Here is a 22,841-nt window from a genome sequence, read left to right as displayed (position 1 = left end):
AGCTAGCCCTGGATGGGTTAGTTTGACGCCCTTGCTCGAGATGCAACAAGTTGAACAAGTGGATGCACACTGATAACTTAAACCAAATGCCATGGTTTTTAAACAACCACTTGGAAATGCGGTATGAAAGAAATCGGAAAGGAGTGGCCAATCAGCAGCGGCGCAACAGTGGAATGAGCTCCCAAGGGAGGTGGTGAGCTCCCACTCACTGACGGTCTTTAAGCAGCTGCTGGACAAACCCTTGTCAAGGATGCTGTAGGCTGATCCTGCACTGAGCAGGGGTTGGCCTAGATGGTCTGTATGGCCCCTTCCAACTCTGTGGATTCTATGATTTATTAGCAGCTTAGTCCATTTTCATTCTCTATTACTGCATGCAAAACAGGTGAATGGGTTAGTAAACAATCAGAAACCAATTTTTGTCACTTACTCTTAATTTTGCCCACAGCTTTAATGTATTGGGAACGCATTTCTCCCAAGGCTTTTCCATCACAGGTAGAGCAAGGCTTTGAAGCATAGGCCTCGGACAATGACCTAAAAAGCACACAAAAACAAAATACTCTGAACCAGGATGAGCTGTGACTCAGTGCTGGCAGCATGCTTGAAACAGAAAGGGTTCCTGGAAAAATGTAACCCGAAGAAAGAAAATCAGGTGTTCTGAGCCCGTGCTGCTCAGCAATAGGTTCCAGGATCTCTCCACAGTAACTGATTCTGAGCCATTGGAATAAGGCCTACTTCCCCAGCCTTCATGAAGCTTGAAGAAAGTTTCTCAGGATCCTGTGGATAAGAAGCCTGGAGCTTCTGCTCCCCAATATAGGAAGAGGAAGGTGGTGGTGATTGGAGACTCCTTGCTCAGAGAGGTGGAGCCCAAAGTGTGCCGACCGGACTTGTCATCCCGAGAGGTCTGCTGTCTGCCAGGTGCACACATCCAGCACATGACAGAAAGGATTGGAAGACTTATCAACCCCATGGATTACTATCCCTTCTTGCTGATCCACATGGGAACAAATGATACTGCCTGTCATAACCCTGAACGTATTAGAAAAGACTATGTGGCTCTAGGTCAGAAGGTGAAGGAGCTGGGTGCACAGGCTGTGTTCTCGTCAGTGCTTCCTGTTGAAGGCCATGGTTTAGGATGAGAAAGAAGAATACTTCAAATAAATGACTGGCTACGTCAATGGTGTCAGGAAGGATTCGGATTTCTGGAGCATGGCTTATGCTTTCAAGATGGTGGTCTTCTATCGGGAGATGGTTTGCACCTTATAGCAGTAGGGAAAAGAGTGTTTGGTAACAGCCTTGCTAACCTAATAAGGAGGGCTTTAAACTAAATTGTATGGGGGAGCGAGACAATAATTCAAAGCCTCGTATCATGTGAGTTGTTTGATGTGACTGAGGAAAAGTTAGGAAAGCTAAAGCTCAGTATGAGCTTAGGCTGGCCAAAGATGCTAAAAACAACAAAAAAGGGTTCTTTTCTTATGTTCAGAGTAAGAAAAAGAGCAAGGACATGGTAGGCCCATTGTGAGGGCAAGAAAGTGAAATTATAACAGGTAATGAAGAGAGGGCGGACCTGCTCAATTCCTACTTTTCCTCAGTCTTCTTTTCTGAGTGAAACGATGCTCAACATGGCAAAAACAGAACATATAAAGAGGGTATGAAGTTCCAACCTAGGATCTGCATTGGGGTAGTACATAAACACCTAGTTTCTTTAAAAGAAACTAAGTCCTCAGGGCCAGATGAATCGCATCCAAGGATTCTAAAAGAGTTTGCGGATGTAATTTCTGAGCCTCTGGCTATTATTTTTGAGAATTCTTGGAGAACAGGAGAGGTGCCGGAAGATTGGAGGCGGCCAAATGTTGTCCCTATCTTCAAGAAGGGGAAAAAAGAGGATCCAGATAACTACCGACCCGTCAGCTTAACGTCTATACCTGAAAAAGTTTTAGAACAAATCATCAAACAATCGGTCCTGGAACATTTAGAAAGAATGGATGTGATTACTAAGAGCCAACATGGGTCCAGAGGAGGGCGACAAAGATGGTGAGCGGTCTGGAGACCAAGTCCTATGAGGAAAGGTTGAAGGAGCCCACCACCTCTCTGCCTGGAGAGGAGGCAGCTGAGAGGTGATATGATCACCATTTTCAAGTACTTGAAGGGCTGTCATATAGAGGATGGTGTGGAATTGTTTTCTGTGGCCCTGGAAGGTAGGACCAGAACCAGTGGGTTGAAATTAAATCAAAAGAGTTTCCGGCTCAACATTAGGAAGAACTTCCTGACCATTAGAGTGATTCCGTGGAACAGGCTTCCTCGGGAGGTGGTGGGCTCTTCTTCCTTGGAGGTTTTTAAACAGAGGCTAGATGGCCATCTGACAGCAATGAAAATCCTGTGAATTTAGGGGGAGGTGTTTGTGAGTTTCCTGCATTGTGCAGGGGGTTGGACTAGATGACCCTAGAGATCCCTTCCAACTCTATGATTCTATGAAAGTACCAGGGACAATGCTTCTCATTTTCACTTTCAAAGATCTCTGGAAGAATGTGCTGAGAAAGCTCTTTATCTGTCTGAGATGTGGAGAGCCATCGCAAGCCAGCACAGACAGTGGGTATATGGCAACATTAGGTATTCACAATTCAATTTCGTCCATTTCCCTCTCTCTAACTACCTTGACTGGACACCGCCTGGTTTCATATCTTCAAGCCGGTTCTTCATTGCAACATTTTCCTCTGTCAATGTCTGCATCATTTTTTCATTTTCTAAAAATAAAAGACTGAAACGTTAAGAATCCCTGGTTTAACTGGATGCTTGTGTGCAGGCTTAGGCTGAATTTTCCTGCAGCCTGAAACATTTAATTGGCATTCCATGTAAACCCAACACTTTGCCACTAAATCCACTGTTGCTGTGACAATAAACGTTTAAGAATCCTACAAAAAAAAAAAAAAGAAGAGGCAATTTATATCTGCAATCTGATGTAGCTTGGACTTGAACTGGAAGACCTGGGGTCCTCTCCAAACCATGAACTTCCCTGGAATCCTTAAGCCAATGTTTCTCTCTTAGCCTAACCAACCTTACAGTACTGCTGAAAGGAAAATACAGGAATCATTCCATCCATGTGTGCCATCCTGAGCCCCTTTGAGGATGTGTGGAATATAAATGAGTTGAATGAATGAATTTGGCAGTAAAAAAACAAAACACACACAGACAACACTAACGGTGCCAGAGGGAAGAGAAGAGTGTAGCTGGAATAGAACCGAAGAATGAAAACCAGTGAATGGAGATTAGGAAACTATGTTTTAAATTGCTGTACTAAAAAGGTTAATTAGTTTGTGTTATTTTTTCTTCTTCTCTCCTTCCTCAACTCTATGGCCCATGGAACCCGCATTGGGATTCATCCCTCGAAGAATGTACAACTGCGGCTCCCTCCCCTACGCCCTTTTTTGGATGCTGTTAATAAACATTTTTTTAAAAAAACCATTTCAAAAGTCAATGCACTGCAGGAAACGGTTCACTTTTTAAAGGAGGTGTAATCAAAACAGAACTGAACAAGGAACTCTGAAATAGCAAAGCGCGCATACTACAACCCACTGAGTGCTTTGTTTGGGGGCGTGGAGGAGAAGATATGCAATTACATTAACAACGTTACATGCCTGTCTGGCTTCGATGAGGGTCCGGGCCCCTACTTGGTGGAATGAGCTCCCGTTGGGGATCCGGGCCCTGAGGGAACTATCCAAGTTCTGCAGGGCCTGTAAGATGGAGCTCTTCCATCAGGATTTTACTTGATCCAGCGGGTGTCCTATGAAGTCATTGCTCCCCCAGCACCCCACCATCAAGGTGCTCAAGTTGTGTTGAAAGCTTCCAGCCTACACGATGTTGTGTGGTTTGTTGTACTGCTTATTGCTCTCAAATCTGATCAACATATCTGTGGTTATGATGTTTTTGAAGTGATTCATTTTAATGTTGTTTTAATGTTGTAAGCCACCCTGTGCCCGCTTGCGGGATAGGGCAGGGTATAAATTGAAACTTAAGTTAAATTAAACTAAACAAATGGCCTAACACATGACTGACAACCAAACCTCTGCCCCATAATTCAGTGTAGTCCAGTGGTCGATGATCTGGGAGAATCAAGTCTGAATCCCCACTCTACCATGGAACCTCTACTCCATAGTCCAATGTAGCCCAGTGGTCGATGATCTGGAAGAATGAGGTTTGAATCTTCACTCTGCCATGGAACCTTAGTGCGTGGCCCTGGGGCAGCTGTGCACTCTCAGTCTAACCTACCACCCGAGGTTGCTGTGATGATAAAATGGAGAAGAAACCGATTTGTCCCCACAAGGTAACAATGAAACAAAATTCATCAAACAACTCACATCTGTGAATTTAGGGGGAGGTATCTGTGAGTTTGCTGCATTGTGCAGGGGGTTGGACTAGATGACCTTGGAGGTCCCTTCCAACTCTATGATACCATCTGCTTAGAAAAGCGTAGTGTACTAAACAGGAAAGAGTAAAAGTACCAACAGCAAATGACTACATTTTTCAACACCAACAAAATCCCTGGACCAACAGCTCCAAAGACCATTAAAACAGCTCCAATTTTTTTTCCCTTTAAAAGCCTACTTACCAACTATCACAATCCAAGCAGAATTATTATATGGGTAGATCAGGCTTTGTTTGTTTTGCTAAGTCCTGCAGGTGTCAAAATCTGCAGCTCCACTTCACACTTCTCTTTTGCTTCCTGCAACTTCAGGAATACATGAAGGGCCCAGAGACCTCACACCACACATGGAATATTAATAAGCAACTCAATCATGCCAATAAAGGTTATTGAACTTGAATAAGCTGCTCATGCCACCTCAAGCATAATGCTTTTCTGTGGAATCTGCTCACGCATTCAGCTATCAGCCTTCAAACACAAAACACGCATGTGTGAACCACTTCTCAGGGTTAAGTCAACAGGTTTTATACAGCCCCCAAGATAAGACAATTTTCCCTTGATAAAACTGAAAATGACCAAACCTTTCCATTGCTCCGCTTTTGCTTTGTGCTCCTTCACCGTCAGCTGGAGATGCCTGCAGGCTTTGTCAAGTTTCCTTCTCAAATCTTTGCATTCCCTCTCCTTTCTTTCAAGCTGCTGAAGACAGTGCTTGCAGCAGAAGTCTTCTTGGGACAAGAGGGACTTTGAATCTGCAATTGACCAATCAAAAACAGAAGTTACAAGGCAACACGCACTATGAAACTGGTAAATTTCAACTGAACTTGTGAATTATTTTCCCCCACCTGGAAAACTTGAATCACATGAGCAAACTAGAAGTTAGTTTCCAATGAATTCAAACCCAATTTATTCCCAATCTTCATGTACCCCTCCCCACACACCATGTACAGTGGGAAGAGAAGGGAGAGGGACTGAGAGACCACCCTGGTTTAAATAGGCATGAAACTACCCTCGGTTTGTGCTTCTGTTACAATCAGGCTCTTCAGCAAACTGGAGTTTCCTTAAAATTCTACAGTATCAATAAGAAATGCTAGCTGGGTAGCTGAAGCACCTGAATTTAGACACCAGAATAAATTAAGGGTAAAGTACAGACTTTAGGAAATCTTCAACAAGAACCCACCCACCTCTTCTATCACACACAACAGTACATAAGGTCAAGAATAAACCAGTCTTACTCTCACAAACCAACACCGTTTAATTAATAACATGTCAATGTAGCTTCATTTTAACATACAATTAAAGGTTTGGTATGGTACGGTATCATTTGCTTTTGCACATTTACTATTAGGCACAACACAGGTGCCCAGGTAACAGCTCCCACCCTACCTGCACATCAGAGAGGTTTGCTAGTTGCTACACCAAATGAACTACTATGAGGATTCAGGAGCATGAAGTGTATGTGTGTGTGTATAAATATATATATATATATATATATATATATGCCCCATGGTGCAGAGTGGTAAAGCTGCAGTACTGCAATCCAAACTCTGCTCACGATGTAGATTCAATCCCGGTGGAAGCTGGGTTCAGGTAGCCAGCTTCAGGTTGACTCAGCCTTCCATCCTTCTGAGGTCGGTAAAATGAGTACCCAGCTTGCTGGGCGGAAAGTGTAGATGATTGAGGAAGGAAATGGCAAACCACCCTGTAAAAAGTCTGCCGGGAAATGTGATGTGACATCACCCCAGAGTGATAAATAAATAAATAAATAAAAATCCTCTGGTGGCTAAGATCTTCTTATGTAATGCTAAAATTGTACTTGTTTTTCTTCCTTTTGTTGTTTCTCATTTATGCCAATAAGTGTCCTGAATTGAATTGAGATGCGGGTGCATGTGATAAAGAGAATATCAGAAAACCAGGGAAATAGAGTAGATATCCTTAGTGGTCATCTGGTGCCACCTAGAGTACAAGATGTAGGGAAGCGCCAGAGCAGCTGGCCGGCAGCAGAAATCTTAAGAACTGGTGGAGGGAGAGCTTGGTCCAGCCACCTCACATAGCTTCTGAAGTCTGTGATCTGCGCTCAAGTAAACTGATCAGTGTTCTTTTCCTACTCAGCAGCAGAAACATGAATCATGCCCAGTACAAAACACACACACCAAAGTCATGATATATAAAGCCAATTAGATTGAAGCTATAAAAAAGACGTACCATTGTCCATGTCAGCCTCCTGAAGAGATGGTGTCTTCCTTAACCTTCTTTGTAGCTCTACTTGCTCTCTGACATCATACATACCCGGCCTTGCTTTATTCCCTGTCTCTCCTTCGTCACTCTGCAAGGCAGGATGCTGTGGACCTTTGACATCATAGTCTGAATCTTCGAGTGCCTGTAATTTGCATAATGACTTTATTTCAACACAGAAGAGAGCTTGGTAACATCTTTGGACCAGTCAGTCTGGCAGACAACAAATTATTAAAAAGTGACAAATAGCAAGAAAGGGTAGGAAACAGAAGGTAACTGGTCTGTATCCAATCACACAGTTCTTCCAATGGAATGCCATTTCCATTTGCAGATGAGGGCAGGAGTGCTATTCTGCCAATTCTCCTCTCCCACTACACCCCTCCCCCCCAATGTTGTCCCCTATGCTGTTCTGAAGGGTTTGTGGATCTTCCCCCTGCAACAAAACTGGGGTGGGGGGGAGGTTTCAGTGAGTAGCAGCAGGAGAGGGAATTGGGAAGCACTGCTCTGTGAGGTCAACTGTTTGTTGGATACATGCTAGCACTGAACTTTTGTATTAATTTCCAAATTACAAAATTTCTTGTAATTCTCTTGCTGTCTCAACCACCATGGTATATAAAAGGGTGAGAGAAAGTAATAAGTCAGGGCTATGGAGTAAGTTTCATGCCTTACAAATAGGTTAGTATCTAAGACTCTAATGCCAGTTAGGTGCATGATCCACTTTTACTCCATGCTACCCAAACGAGCACTTTACCAGTGCAATCCTAAGCACTCTCATACCCTTCTTAGTGCATTCAAGGGAAGGGGTTTAGACAGGTGTAACCCTGATTAGGACTGTGCTCTGTCACTGGTTTTCCTCAAAAACACCTCTAGTTACTATTTTTAACACCAGTTTTTATCATTCCGTTCTAACTTCAAGCTTATTGAGAAGAAAGGGCATTTTTGAAATGGCAAATTCATCCTAATTGCTTTATTGATGCTTAAGGTGGTAGTCATGGTGAAGCTGCTTAAAAAGAATTTTTAGAGACACCTAGTGAACACTGAACAGAAAAAAAGGAAATTCTTAGATTAAACCAGCAAGTGTTTCTGACTGCAGTAGAGTGCGGCCTTCTGTAGTTTACATTCATGCAAAGGAAGAAAAACGCATGCTCTAGACTTTATTACTAGCTCAAGCAAAGAGGCTGCACATATCACTACAACGTGCCTAAATTAGCTTCATGATGACCTCACCTAGAATACTGTGTTCAGTTTTAGGCACCACAATTTAAGAAGGATACAGACAAGATGGAATGTGTCCAGAAGAAGGCAACTAAGGTGAGGGGTCTGTGACCAAGTCCTGTGTTGAAAGGTTAAGGGATCTAGGTATGTTTAGCCTGGAGAGGAGAGGTGATATGATCACTATCTTCAAGCACTTGAAGGGCTGTCATATAGAGGATGGTGTGGAGTTTTCTGTTGCCCCAGAAGGTCAGACCAGAAACAATGGACTGGTATTAAATAAAAAAGATTTTTCAGCTAAACATTAGGAAGAACTTCCTGACAGTTAAAGTGGTACCTCAGTGGAACAGGCTTCCTCGCGAGGTGGTGGGCTTTCCCTCTTTGGAGGTTTTTAAGCAGAGGCTAGATGGCAACACTGATTCTGTGAACTTAGGCAGAACATGAGAAGGAGGACTGGGGGTGGCGTACTTGTGAATTTCCTGCATTGTACAGGGGGTTGGACTAGGTGACCCTGGACGTCCCTTCCAACTCTTCTATAATTCTATAATGCTTTAGTACAGTTTCCATAACACAACAACATAAATAGAATTTGGAACAGTAAGTGCTGCTGTATAGTCAGAAGCAGACTTGATTTTCAGGGGCTGGAATTCAGTTTAACTTTCTACCTCAGTAGAAGACTACAACTGCAGATTTATACCCCACCCTTCTCTATGAATCAGAGACTCAGAATGGCTTACAATCTTCTCCCCCCGCCCCCCGACCAACCAACAGACACCCTGTGAGGTGGGTGGGGCTGAGAGGGCTCTCACAGCAGCTGCCCCTTCAAGGACCACTCCTGCAATAGCTATGGCTGACCTAAGGCCATTCCAACAGCTGTAAGTGGAGGAGTGGAAAATCAAACCCAGTTCTTCCAGATAAGAGTCCGCACATTTAACCACTACACCAAACTGGGTATTTCCCAAATATTTCCCTTTTCTATGTTCAAATGATTGTCTTTCTCCCAAGTCAATGAATGGCGGCCCTTTGTTCCTATTACTGCAGACAAGAAAGTCTGCCATCCATCTCAGACCCTGCCTGACTCACCTGGGCCCCACTAACAGGTGTTTTACAGAGTGGAATAATAACAGAGGAGTCGAAAAGATCCTCCTTTCAATGACCCTAGATGTTTTTCCACATCAACAAGCCCTTCATCCTTCTGTTTCTAACTCTGGGGGGGAGAAACTCCTAATTATTTAACAAAACTTTCAGCTCTAATTTTGTACACAAACTGGAATGCAAAAGCCACAAAATGGATGGTTTCCGAGAGCAACCTTGGCTTGCATCCACATGTTCTTGTCTAAAGGCCTCAGGTACGTTACCTTGTTCCCCTTTTGCTTGGCTTTTTCTAGAACAGCAGAGACAGCGCTGTTATATGCCTTCTGCAGACACAGCATCAGCCTGTCTTTGAGTCGGAGGTTGCTTTGGACTTGGGGAGCCATTCGCCACCTGGCCTGCCAAGCTGTCACATCCCCTGAACATTTAACTAAATCCTTGTGCATTTCTTCTAAGAGGAGCTCCATCTGGATCAGAGTCCGGTCTTCATACTGGCAAACTTCATTTTGGAACCTCTTGGCTTCCTGAGCCGCCCATTCCTGCTGCTTCCTCTCCAAGCACAACTTCAGGTCTGCCTCTTTTTGCTCCAGCAGCTCCGCCTTCTGCTTTGCAAAGTCCTCTTTGGCCTTGGCCAGCAACTCGTTGATTTTATTCCTGTGGTCCTGTAAGAAGGTGCGATAATCCTTCTCGTTCTGCTCCTGGATCACAAGGACCTCCTCCTGTTTTTCCTTGTTCCACAAAGACCGAGCTTTCGCCAGTTCTGCTTTAACAATGGCAGGGATTTCTTCTTTCTTGAGCTCCAGCTCTCGTTTGAGGGAAAGGACCTTCTCTTCCAGCTCTTTGGTCCTCACTCTAGTTTGGTTGCCATTCTCAAGCTCCTTCTTCCATTTCTCTTCAGCTGCTGAAACAGCCAGAGATACCTAAAGAGTGCAACACATAACAAGCCCTATCAACACCACTCTAGAGATTTCTCTGGAATTTTGCTCCAGATAAAGGAAGTTAGCACTCAGCGCCCCAATATGGATATAATGCTGCCGCATCTCCTAAGGATGTTTAAGTAACTAGAAGAACCAAAGCTATGCATGTTCCCCTCCCCTCCTGCACTGCCCTTGCTCTCTGCCACATTTCAGCAACTGCCAATAAAGACAATAACAAGTGTCCATTAACTGCAGCTTGTGCCAAATCATTTAGAAGCAAAATGGTGGTTACTTTTGAACATCAGCGCAAATAAAATGGCTTAACCTAAATAGCTCCAGAACTAAAGGGGGGGGGGAGAGAGAGAAAATGTCCACGTAAAAGTAGAACACAGAGAAAAGGAAAGACAAAAGAAACTTTTTGAGCAAAATACCAGCAACCTGGATAAACCAGGCAGCATTGCAATATGAAACTATTTTAGAAAACCAGCACAGGCACGTAAATTTCTGTTGATCTTCTACTCTATTCAGTACAGACAACAGCTTTTTAAAAAGGAAAATCAAATCTTTAAGTTAACTGGAAGGAAAAGTAGGCTGCTAGAAAAATCAGTATATTAAGAGAATGACAGGACAAAGCATTTTTAATGGGACTAAGGCCTTGTTAGGGATACTCTGGTGGCAAAGTGCCATCAAGTTGCAGCTCATTTTTTTTTATTTATCAGATTTATATCTCGCCTTGCCCTGACAGGCTAATTTACAGTTCTCCAGTAGGGTTTTCAAGGCAAAGAGACTTTCAGAATTGGTTTGCTGTTGCCTGCCTTTGGATAGCAACCCTGGATTTCCTGGGGGTCTCCCATCCAAGTATTAATCAGGGCCAATCCTGCTTAGCATCTGAAACCTGACAAGATCAAGCTAGCCTAGGCCATCCAGGTCAGGGCACTTTGCACAAAGAGAAACAACAGAGGCAAAAAGAAGCCAGGAATCCCAGGACAAGCCAAGTGTAAACTGATGCCAGTCCGGGCTTTTTTTGCAGTAGGAACTCCTTTGCATATTAGGCCACACCCCTCTTAAGTAGCCAATCCTCCTGGAACTTACAGTAGGGCCTGTACTAAGAGTCCTGTAAGCTCTTGGAGGATTGGCTACATCATAGGGGTGTGGCCTAATATGCAAATGAGTTCCTGCTGCAAAAAGCCCCCCCAAAAAAGCCCTGATGCCAGTGCATACAATTGCTCTGATGACTCCTGTGTATATTTATAACATTGTGACACCTCATGTATGCTCCTTTCCCAACAAAGGACCCACAACAACCAGACTGTGGGCTATGGAAACTTTATGGTTCATTAATCAACGTGCCAATGATCTGTAATGTTAAGCTGTATATTTTCAGTTATGCAAACAGGCTTTCTTATCCCGGCTGTTTGTTGATATCCAACATCAATGTCTGTCTCTTTGTTTTAGTCATGTTCAGACTAACCTTATCTCTTTTTTCTTCGTTTTAGAGACAGACGCTGATGTTGGATATCAGCAAACGACAAAAATCTGGATTGATCTGATTGTAACAGAATCTGGACACTATTTGGCTAACATGACGGTTTTAGGTTTACTTAACTGAATGACAGGTTTTATTAGAAATTCCTGTTTTAATATTTGATTCACTTTTAGATTTGAATATTTTGAATGTAGCCTTTGAATTCTGTGAATATCGTGAGTGATGTTGTATATCCATGTATTTTTTGATAACTGATACATCCTGGTAGAGCTCAAGACCTTTGGTCATAGAAGCTAATAAAGGAAATGGAATGTCTGTCTCTTAAGGATGCACAAAGCTGATTCATAAAAGTTGAGCAAATGTCTTGCTTACATTTGTGTGTTGGCAGGGCCCAATCATATGCTAACATTTCTCAGAACTGCATATAAAGCTGCCAAGAACAAAACTTTTTTTTTTAAGTCTCATCCTTCTATCAGAATCAGCTTGGCCTCTGCTACCTGCTTGGCGGTGTTGACTTCATAGTCCTTCTCCCATGTTTCCTGGGCTGCTTTCAGATGAGTTTTATATTCCTCTAGCTCAGTCAGTTCCTGAAGCCACCTAGCATGAGCCTTGGTCAGCGCCACTTCCACCTGCAGATGGTTACATGACGGTTAAAGAAGCAGGCACTTCTGATGAGACTGGAGGCATGCCTTCAAATCCAGCTCATTCAAGACAACATTTAAGATAAGTTTGGTGATTTTAGTATTTTAGGTGGCAAATCCTTCAAGTTAACTTAAATCCCACTGATGTCAAAAGTATTTTAAACAGCCTTACTTGCCTATAGGGTTGTCTCACCAGACTTTATAAGCTAGGCAACTACTCTGTTGTACGATAACACAAAAATTTCAGTTCTGAGTGAGGTACTGAAGTGCAGGGATTCAGATGCCTCTTGCAGAACTGAGCATAATGGAAAAAAGAGAAAACCCTTACTATTCCAAATTGTCATTCAAATGTAGCCCAGCTACCTCAGATTTAAACCTTGAGCAGATTTAAACCTTTAAACAGGTCTACTCAGAATCCTACTCAGGTCTATTTGTTGGAAAACATTCTTAGGATTGCACTCCTGGTGTTGTTAACAATTCTCAAAACAAGCAATTATGTATTATCCCAACTCTGATTGGTCTTGAAGAGGGGTGGCCAAATGGTGGCTCGGGAGCCACATGTGGCCCTTTCACACATATTGTGTGGCTCTTGAAGCCCCCACCACACAGTTAGCTGGCTTACAGAAGGCATTTGTTTCTTTAAATCACTTATCTAAGCCAAGCCAGTCAGCAGCTTGGAGAATGCTTTTAAAGTTAAAGTTGCTTTCTTTCCAGCTCTCCCTTCCTTCTCCATCTTTTTGCATTCCTTCCTTGTCTTCTGGTTCTCAAACATCTGATGTTTATGTCTTGCGACTCTCTAATATCTGACGTTTATTCTGTGTGGCTCTTGTGTTAAGCAAGTCTGGCCACCCCTGGTCTTCAACATATTCTGGCTGTATTTGGACACTGTCAAACACAAGTCAACACATTTGCTTATTACCTGGTGCGCAATGTTCTCACGATGTCTCATTTCCAAGTTTGCTTCATGCTCTCTCAAGACCTTTTCTTTTTCTTTCAGTGCCTCCTGCAAGGTCAACGTCTGCTTCTCAACTTCCTTAGCCAACAGCTGGCTCAGCGTTTCATCTGTAATGGTCACTGGCTGTGTTTGGCTGCAGCAGTCTTTGAGTTCCATAACTGTTTTCTTGCCTTCTTCTACAGCTTGATTCAGTCTATGCTGCCATTCTTTTTCAACTTCCCAAATAGCTTGGTCTGTGGACTATAATAGATTTTTTTTTTAATGGAAGGATGGAAAATGTGCATAAATAGCATTAGATCCTGTTGATCTGCTGCATTAGCAGAAGTGCTTTTCTCTTCTCCTGACATGGGGCTATTCTGTCAGTGGAAAAGTCTTTTCAGTCACGGAAATAAAATATGTTCTTATTCTACCCTTCTTCCACTGGTCCCAGAGCAATTCCTTCCACCAGAAGAAGGGAGCCACCCCAACAGATCTATGATCATATGCTCAAGTTAAACAGTGCAGAAGAAAAGCTACATTTTGCCTGATTCATTCTCTAAAGCAGTTAAGGGAAATCAAGGTTCAGATTCCACCACCACCTCATCTTTAAAAAGCAGGAAGAAAATGTTGGATTCCCTTCAAGACAATTTAACTTGCTAAATTGAAAAACATGCTTTTAAACAGAAGGAGATTACTGAAACTGTGCATGGGATACTTTTCTCGCTTTCTCACAATATAAAAATTCCTAGGCACTCAATGAAATTAACGAGCAGTAGGATTAGAACAGATAAAAGGAAGTACTTCTGCACCCAGAGTAGTTAACATGTTGAATTAACTGTTACAGGAAATGGTGGCTGTTACAGCCACAGACAGCTTCAAGAGGGGACTGGATGAACATATGGAGCAAAGGTCCATGAGTGGCTGTTAGCCACAATGTTTACATGGAACACTTTGATGTCTGGGGCAGTGATGCCCTGTATTCTTGGTGCTTGGGGTGGGGGGCAATAGTGGGAGGGCTTCTGGAGTTCTGGCCCTGCTGGTGGACCTCCTGGTGGCACGTACGTTTTGGCCACTGTGTGACACAGAATGTTGGGACTGGATGGGCCACTGGCCTGATCTAACATGGTTTCTCTTGTGTTCTTATGACGACAATGTGATTTTCTTAAAATCAGAAGGATACAAAACATTTAAAAACTCAATTCCTAGGAGATATCTATGGCTATCTGTTAACCTGTCTATGGATATGGTTAAGAAGGAAGGAATATTTGAAAAGAGGCAACTTTCTGCAAGATCCAAATAACCCAGAAAGCCTTTCAATCCTCCATAGAGCATGCATTAGTGCAACCCATAGCACACCTCTTTGTGTTCTCTCTCCCAGCATGCTTTAGCAGTTTCTACTTCATTCTCAACCCGCCGTTTCATATCAGCTTCTTTTTCTTCCTGCCACTGGGCCTTGGCTGTCAGGACAGAGTTCTTGAACGTTTCTTCAAGCTCAGCCCTCAGACTATTCAAGGCTTTTTCTTTTTCCTCCAGTAGCTGATTCTTCAACTAGGCAAAATTTTAACAAGAGAACTGAGTAAAAGCCTCAGGGTTCACCTGCTCAATTCTTCAGCACAGGACAAGTTCAGGTCTTGCAATGGGCCTGATTAAACAACAGCACCCCTGCATTCTGTTGCCATCATCTAAAACAGAGACTGTGATTGTCGGCAAATAAAAAGAAGGTAACAAGTTGTGAGACACTGCAAAGTCTGACTTGTGTCAGATGCAGTTATGTTAACCTCAAGCAGTTTAGTTGCACCAACCTTTAAGGGCATACGGTGTAGTTTTTAACGTTTGTGGAACCGTTTCTAGGTAGTAATATTTCCTTTATTGTTAGATTTTATTGTATTTATTGCATTGTTTTACTGTATTGCTGTTTTTTTTTTATTTTAGTAACTTTCCTTGAGTAACTGCAAGAAGGGCAGAGTGAAAACAGCCTCCCCTTGAGACACTCCACGAATGCCGCACACCTAAGCAGGGCGAAGGCTTTTACTGGCATCATCTTCACTGTGGTTGATTTGGACCAAGGTTACTGCCCCGTGATGGAGAGTGTTAAAGATGCAGTACTGAAGTCCTAAGCTCTGCTCACAACCTGTGTTCAATTCCCAGTGGAAGCTGGGTTTTCAGGTAGCCGGCTCCAGGTTGACTCAGCCTTCCACCCTTCCGAGGTCGGTAAAATGAGTACCCAGCTTGCTGGGGGGGAAATGTAGATGACTGGGGAAGGCAATGGCAAACTACCCGTAAAAAGTCTGCCATGAAAACGTTGTGAAAGCAACGTCACCCCAGAGTTGGAAACGACTGGTGCTCGCACAGGGGACCCTTCCTTTCCTTCCTACTGCTCAGCACAACTCAAAATTGGTTTGAAAACTCTGATTAAAAATAGTCAGCTATGGAAACAAAGATGGGAGCCTGTGATTCTGCAGTCTATGTTTAATCCCTTTACTGTGGAGTTAAGGGATTGGAAACATTCAGGCTGTCCTGATCCATACCAAACTTGGGGCAATCCGCAACCCTAGGGTCTACAAAAGACTTCCTGTGAACTGCGAAGGGATCTGGGTGCACCTACGGATTTCAGCTTAGATGTCTGAAGGTCCTTCCTGCTAAAAAGAAAACTGATTTTGATCCAAACTCCAATATATGCCAAAAGAAAAGTCTCTCCCTCCCCACCCTGGCAACCTGCACAGATTTTTGCCTTTCCATTTCAACCCCATTACTTGGAAGGGGAATTTTAATCTGCGACTAAAACTTTAGTAGATTATTCCACTGATAGATTAGTGCAGGCAACCCCAATAAAAAGATTCTAGCGCATGTTATCTTAAATATGGTTCTACAGCTCAAGAACAAGGCCACATAGATCAGAATGTGTGTCCAAGAAGTGACCTGTGTTAAATTAGAAGTTTCTAAGCATTTTGCTTAGACAACACACTATCAAAATCAGTACAGGTTTGTTTGCTTGGCAATTACTTCTGCATGAACTATTTTTTTCTGATTGTACTTACATTCTCTTCCTTCAGTTGTTGCTCTCGGTCAAACCTTCCCTTCAGAGCAGCCTCCTGTTCATCCTTCTCTCGGCAGACTGTGATGTAACATTCCTTTACTGTCAGCATCTCCTTGTTCACCCTGTCAATTTCAGCTCTGTAGTGACCAACAAGGGACAGGCACACAGATGCGTTTTAAAAAGGCAATAAAAAGCTCCCCTTTCTAATACAGTTTGAAAATAGACAGTGTCAAATAATTTTATTTAGCAGGGCAAAAAGAATCTCACTTTAACTGTGCAACGTTCTCATCATAGGCACGGATGAGTTTTTCCTTTTCTGCACTGTGTTCTTCCACAAGATCTTCATAATACTTTTTCTTCATGTCTTCATAATGTTGCCGATAGGTTCTCTCATACCTACAGCCAGGAGACAATTTTAAAACAAGATCCACTTCTGCGTCATTGGCAATGACGGTATATGAGATAAATAATCACTAAACAGGTATAATGCTCCACGCATTCTACAGGCCCATTAGATGGCAAGGGCCACCAATAAAGAAAGAGAGAATACGAATTACCAATATTGTAACAGAAAAAGACAGCCTTATACAGTGGATACGGTGGGTAGAGCTATGCATTGGAATAGAGAGGTCCAGACTAAAATTATTGATTGGCCACGAATCCTGCTAGGTGACCTTGGGCCTACAATGTGGTGTTGTAGGCTAGACTCTCAGACTAACCTACATCGCCACATGGTTGTGAGGATAAAATACAGAAATCCCAAGAAAGCCACCTAGAGAGAAGTCACAATTTTAAAAAGCTGACAGATTATTCCTCAAAGCTAATGGAGATACAAGAGGAAATGTGGACTCAAGTGGTGGTGGTGGATTACTGACGTCACAGTAAGCAGGAAGTATACATAATCCTGTATTGGTGGGAGGGGACTGAAAGTATGCTTTCCCCTTTTCATAATGTCTTTAATTTTAATTAAAATGTATTAAACTACAGCAACACAAAGAAACAAAACACACCTAGTAAATACAATGTCAAAAAAATTACTATTACATGTAAGAATAAAAACAAAAATACCAACACAGAGCAATCACAATTCTCCTTCTAGCTATTCTGATGCCATATCTATCCTCCGTACAAATGAGTCCAATCTGGAGAGTGCATGGTTCTAGTACAGACGGTATTATTCAACACTTCAAAAGCTGTTCCTCAAACTAAGTGTTAGGAAGAGCTTGGGCAAATACTGAAATACCTTATTAGATGACTCTTTTTTTGAAGCAGACAAATAGCAAGAAACAACATAGTGGATCCTATCAACCTACCTGCCATCTTCCTCCAGCATAAGGAGCCTTCCAACTTAGTGGAAGAGCCACTTAATATGAAAGAAATTTCCTTGGATTGGAGGAAGGCTTCAGATTTAAAGTGAGGCAAGGTACAAATATTTTAATGAATAAATAAATAAACCTTGCTCAGTGGAGTGGCGACTGTTGCTCACGCATTTAAAACTCAAATCATGGCTTGACAGCAAGTCTGAATTTTTGCAAAGAAACCTGCCCTCAAATCCAGTGCAAACAGTTATCTGCTTCTGTTTGTTTTTGGGGGGGGTTTGTGGGGGGAGGAGAGAAGAACAGATAGTTGCCCTTACAAAGACAGGGCATTTTCACTTTGCTCTCCCAGTACATTGCAGCTCACCTGTCAATGGTTTCTTGTTTATCGCGATCAAAGTCCTGAACAATCTGTCTCATTTGACTACAAAGGTCCTGATTTGCTTTTTTCAGCTTTTCCTCATTTTCTTCAAGTTCCTGAATACGTGCACTTTGGCTCTGTTTAAACAGAAATCAAAGTCAATGATTTTTTTTTAAAAGTTGAATAAAATTTAAAACCTCAGTGTGTTCACAATTATCCATCCTCTCAGCATCCAAAAATGGCATCCTTCAGCCAAGTTCTTTCCCTCTCCCCTACAACATGTAGAACGCCATCCTCACCTGAACTAATGGGAGTCAGTTATAGGATAGCGAAAATACACAATGTAAGTGACATCACAGGTTATCCTTTCCTACATGTTACAGGAAAGAAGACAACCTGACTCATGGGTGTCACATATAGCATCTCCCAACTCAGACAATGAAAAATGTAAATACATGTCATACCTACCTCAACTGCTTGCTGTAAAGCCTGGTTTTCCTTCTGGAGCCTCATAACGTCTTCTTTAAGATTATTTTCACTAGCAGATATTTTGGACTGTAAGACATCTGATGGACTTTCTATATTTCTTCCTTTAGCCTATCAAAAATACACCAAAAAGAAATTATTAGTACTACAAGATGGCACAGTCCCTGCCCAGAAGGCCTACAGAACTAGGAAGATATAGATAAAAATTGGGGCTCACAGTAGCAGCTCTCAGCTTGCAGCAAGCTCTTCATGCAAAGAAGCTGCCAGAAGCAGAAATACTGGACTGCTTGCCTAGCTATTTTGAACTCATTTAAAAACATACCACTTGTATTAGATCAAAGCAAACTCTGGGCATAATCAACGCAGCACAATACTTTCCAGACACTAAATAGGTAACCTTTTGGACTAAGTAAAGCCATGAATTTTTTAAAAACCCATAGCTCCAATACATAATTTCCTTTGCCTTCATGAACTCAACTGCTACAGTCATGTTGTTATCCCTAACACACACAATACCACCAAGGACCAAACTGCAGTCTAAATGCAGGATCTTACAGTCAAGCAGTTAGGACTGGACAATGTTATAATATTTTATACAAAACCACTTTTTCTGGTTTTGTTTATGTTCAGTGAACCAAAGGGAGCCACCTAGTTAGCAAGAGTATACCACATAAAAATGGAGTAAGCACTATCCCAAGAGTTCATGTCCGCATTTATCTGCCACAGCAGGAAAAACAGTATTTAAAAACATGACAAAAAGGAGGGAGGTCAAAACTATGGAATTCAAAAAGATTCAAAGCCAGGTAGGTAAAGCTGACAGAGGAATAAGCATGATATCAGCAACTGCGATGTGACTTCCAGGGTTCAGACATATGCACAAGCAAGAGAGGAAATAGTCACGCAGACATGGCAAATATGTTGTTCTTGTAACAGAACTGGATATTCCTTTCAATTAAACTTTTATTTTAAAGCATCAAGGCAAACGTTTTGGCATCCTTATTCCAAAAGTTATTTCGGTCATAATTTTAAAAACATTTACAGAGAAAATGTATTATATGATGTATTTATTGTCTGACTCTGTGTTGTCCTGCTTTGGCAGGGTAGAAATCACATAAATAAATAAACACACATACGCATACATACTAAGCACAACTATTTGGTTCATTGGCAATCCAAGAAATTGGGAGTGCGGGTGCGTTGCATTAAAACTAAAATCTTATCAGTTTTTCCAAAAAACACACTACTAACAAAAACACACCTCTTGCCCATTGGTTTTTACCAGCTGCTTCAGCTCTGCTATCATCCTCTGGCACTCTTTGAGATTATTCTGGAGCTGAGAAACCCGATCCCTCTTTGCCTTGTTACTGCTCAGTAAACGCTCCATTTCTGCCTTCAGCTCCAAGATGATTTCATCCTTACAGAGTTCTTTATCCACTTCTTTATTCTGTGCATCGCTGTTGAGCATAACCAGAAGAGAAAGATATACAAACCCAGTTGCATCAATAGTCTGTAAATACGGAGGAGAACTTCCATCATTTTTGGACATCAGAAATTATTTTAATTTACCAAGGTGGCAATCAAATACAGTCACCAGGAAGAAGGGCTCACAAAACTGTTTAACTGGCCTCATAAGAACGTACTGCCATAGTGCACATTCAGGTTTCGTCATCTGTGAACCTGCTCTAAATCTAATCTGTTGTGACTCCCACAAAGGTGATGCCTGTTGGATATTTAAGGCTTTAATTCATTAACAAAAGGTTTTTTTCTTTTAAAATACATAAGAAAAGGAAATGGGCTGCTACCTGAAGCAAAAGAGAGTATGGGAGAGTCAACATGACTCTGTCATCTGAATGCTGGACTAGGATGAGTGAAAAGGGGTCCGTTCAGATCCCTGTTCCATCATTCTCTCACCCTAATCTTCTTGAGTCCTCCCTTACAATGGAGGCTCAGGTGGCAGCCACTGTTAGATCTGCCTTTTTTCATCTTCGGCAAGCGCGGCAGCTGGCCCCTTACCTGGAGCGCAACGACTTAGCGACGGTAATCCATGCTACGGTCACCTCAAGAATAGATCACTGTAATGCTCTCTACATGGGGCTACCCTTGGTGCTAACCCGGAGACTACAACTAGTGCAGAACGCTGCGGCACGGCTGCTAATGGGGCTGCCGCGACGGGAGCACATTCAGCCAATGCTGAGAGAGCTGCACTGGTTGCCTGTTGTATTCCGAGTTCGCTTCAAGGTGTTGGTATTAACCTTTAAAGCCCTCTATGGTCAGGGACCTGCCTATCTACGGGACCGCCTTTCCCCATATATCCCCCAGAGAGCATTGCGATCAGGGACAAAAAATCTGTTGTCCGCCCCTGGCCCAAGAGAAGCCAGGCTATGTGTAACGAGATCCAGGGCTTTTTCGGTGGCAGCGCCAGAACTTTGGAACACCCTCCCAGAAGCCATAAGGGCCCTGCGGGATTTATCTGCGTTCCGCAGGGCCTGTAAGACCGAACTGTTTAAACAGGCTTTTGTGATCTAACTGAAAAAGGGCTGCCACCGGACACCGGTGGGTCTGATCATAGTTAAGAAGTCAATACCGCCTATACTGGAATGAAATAGCGCTATAGAATGGTTTTAAAGTTGATGTAAATTATGGTTTTATATGTTTTATTGGATTAATTGTTTTATAATGTTGTAAGCCGCCCTGAGTCCGCTTGCGGAGAGGGCGGGATATAAATGAAAAGTAATAAATAAATAATCACCCTCGTGTGGTAATGACAAAGATAAAAATAGGAAAAAGGGAGGGCCTCCTTAGAAAAAGAGGGTTATAAAAATAGGAAGCATTTAAAAAAAATCTCTGTAGCATAGTTTGTAAAAGACATCCAAACATCAAAGCTAAAATGGTTGCCTTTTATAGTAGTAATAATAATAATTTTTCAGTCTACACTTTAAGACATCTCAAGGGTAGATCTGAAAGTGCAAAATGTGACCGGAAACCAAGAAGAGTGCCATTCAGGAAGCTGTGATAAGCAGCCGGTCCTTTGTCAATTGTATATTTGGCAGCAAAATGGGCTTCCCTTCAGAGCAAGATTGAAATGGCTCCAGCTAGAACAGGTAGCACATGTCTGGCAACATCCATGACACTTAGAATGCGCTTTCCCATAAATCTGGGGAACACGCATTTTCTTTTTCTAAATTAAAAAGAAACAGTTCACCTGTGAAGTCTGGTTCTCTTATTGACCTTCTTAATGCCCAAGTCCACATAAGACTCAGTCATGTCTACATTTAATTTTCCTCCTGGGTCACTGAGATATACACCATGTTTTGCAGCAGATTCATACAAAACTAGCTCTTCTTTCAGTTCCTTTAGTTCTTCCTGGAGAGAAATATTAAGCACAACATACAAAATTATCGAGAGCAGGCCGGAACAATTTAAGTTTCAAAACAATATGCTGCTTCTGCCACATATGATGCAGCTCACACAAAGATATATAAATACATACAAGCACAACAGAACCCAAACCCTACAGAACCATACAGAACTGAACTCAAACACTCAAAGCCCCAAGATTCATTTATATATCAGCCCAATCACAGATGGGCAGATTTGTGTTAGAAGAGCTCAGAGAACAGGGACAGGTTCAAAGGTATGCTGAAATACAAATGGCCTTGGAACAGCTTCCAGACCCTAAGAGACACAGACTCTGGATAAGGCCATTCCAGAAGTTGAGCGCTACCACTAAAACAGCAGTCTTGATCCAGTGGAGGCCTGATATAATTCCCTAAAACAATGAATGTCCTGAAGAAGTTGAGCAGGCTTCAGATGCAGAAAGGGGACCTGGACATAAGAACACTTCTGATTATCCAGATATCTGACAGTGCCAACTTAGTCTGATTCGCACCCAGGGCTTTTTTTGTAGTAGGAACTCCTTAGCATATTAGGGCACACACCCGGCTCTTGTTACAGGGCCCACCGTAAGCTCCTGGAGGACTGGCTATATCAGGGGTTGTGGCCTAATATGCAAAGGAATTTCTGTTACAAAAAAAGCCCTGGTAACACCCTTCTATGTTCATTCTGGTTAGATCTACAATGCCAGTCACCCACAATCATCAGAAGCGATCTTTGTGAGTTAATTTTAAAACATTGGTATCCTGCCTCTCAACCTAATACAATGAAAAAACAGGGACAGGGAGAAAGACTAAACAACCAGAAAACACCAGCTATCTCCCTTGTATAATGAAAAGGAAAGGAAAGGTCCCCTGTGCAAGCACCAGTCATTTCTGACTCTGGGGTGATGTTACTTTCACAACGTTTTCACAGCAGACTTTTTACGGGGTGGTTTGCCATTGCCTTCCCCAGTCTTTTACACTTTCCTCCCAGCAAGCTGGGTACTCATTTTACCGATCTAGGAAGGATGGAAGGCTGAGTCAACCTTGGGCCGGCTACCTGAACCAGCTTTCGCTGGGATAGAACTCAGGTCGTGAGCAGAGAATTCAGATCACAGTACTGCAGTACTGCTGCTTTATCACTCTGCGCTGCGGGGCCGCTAATGTATGATGAAAACAATGCACTAAATATCTCCAACACATAAATAATACACAAAACACTAGTATTACTTATAAGGAAAAAAATCAAAATGTTGTAACACTCATTGTTGCCAATAAAAACAATATCCAGAATAACCAATAGCTCTCATACTTCCTGCTACTAGCACAGCAGGAA

General features: G+C 42.5%; 1 protein-coding gene across 1 annotated transcript in view; it reads right to left on the bottom strand.

Moving 5' to 3' along the window:
* Nucleotides 1–22,841, bottom strand: part of CEP152 (centrosomal protein 152) — a 55,379-nt gene that overhangs the window by 13,626 nt on the left and 18,912 nt on the right. Inside the window, exons 12-25 of the mRNA XM_060259966.1 lie at nt 21,334–21,494; nt 19,390–19,585; nt 18,114–18,242; nt 17,652–17,782; nt 16,236–16,364; nt 15,970–16,105; nt 14,288–14,479; nt 12,917–13,192; nt 11,854–11,985; nt 9,220–9,873; nt 6,620–6,794; nt 4,999–5,166; nt 2,651–2,741; nt 428–531 (exon numbers count right to left, since the gene is read on the bottom strand). Coding sequence (XP_060115949.1) covers nt 428–531; nt 2,651–2,741; nt 4,999–5,166; nt 6,620–6,794; nt 9,220–9,873; nt 11,854–11,985; nt 12,917–13,192; nt 14,288–14,479; nt 15,970–16,105; nt 16,236–16,364; nt 17,652–17,782; nt 18,114–18,242; nt 19,390–19,585; nt 21,334–21,494 — 2,674 coding nt within the window. The remainder of the gene's footprint in view (nt 1–427; nt 532–2,650; nt 2,742–4,998; nt 5,167–6,619; nt 6,795–9,219; nt 9,874–11,853; nt 11,986–12,916; nt 13,193–14,287; nt 14,480–15,969; nt 16,106–16,235; nt 16,365–17,651; nt 17,783–18,113; nt 18,243–19,389; nt 19,586–21,333; nt 21,495–22,841) is intronic.

This window comes from Heteronotia binoei, chromosome 19 (assembly GCF_032191835.1).
Source record: "Heteronotia binoei isolate CCM8104 ecotype False Entrance Well chromosome 19, APGP_CSIRO_Hbin_v1, whole genome shotgun sequence".
In the NCBI taxonomy this organism is placed as follows: Eukaryota; Metazoa; Chordata; class Lepidosauria; order Squamata; family Gekkonidae; genus Heteronotia; species Heteronotia binoei.
This window is presented reverse-complemented; position numbering and strand designations above follow the sequence as displayed.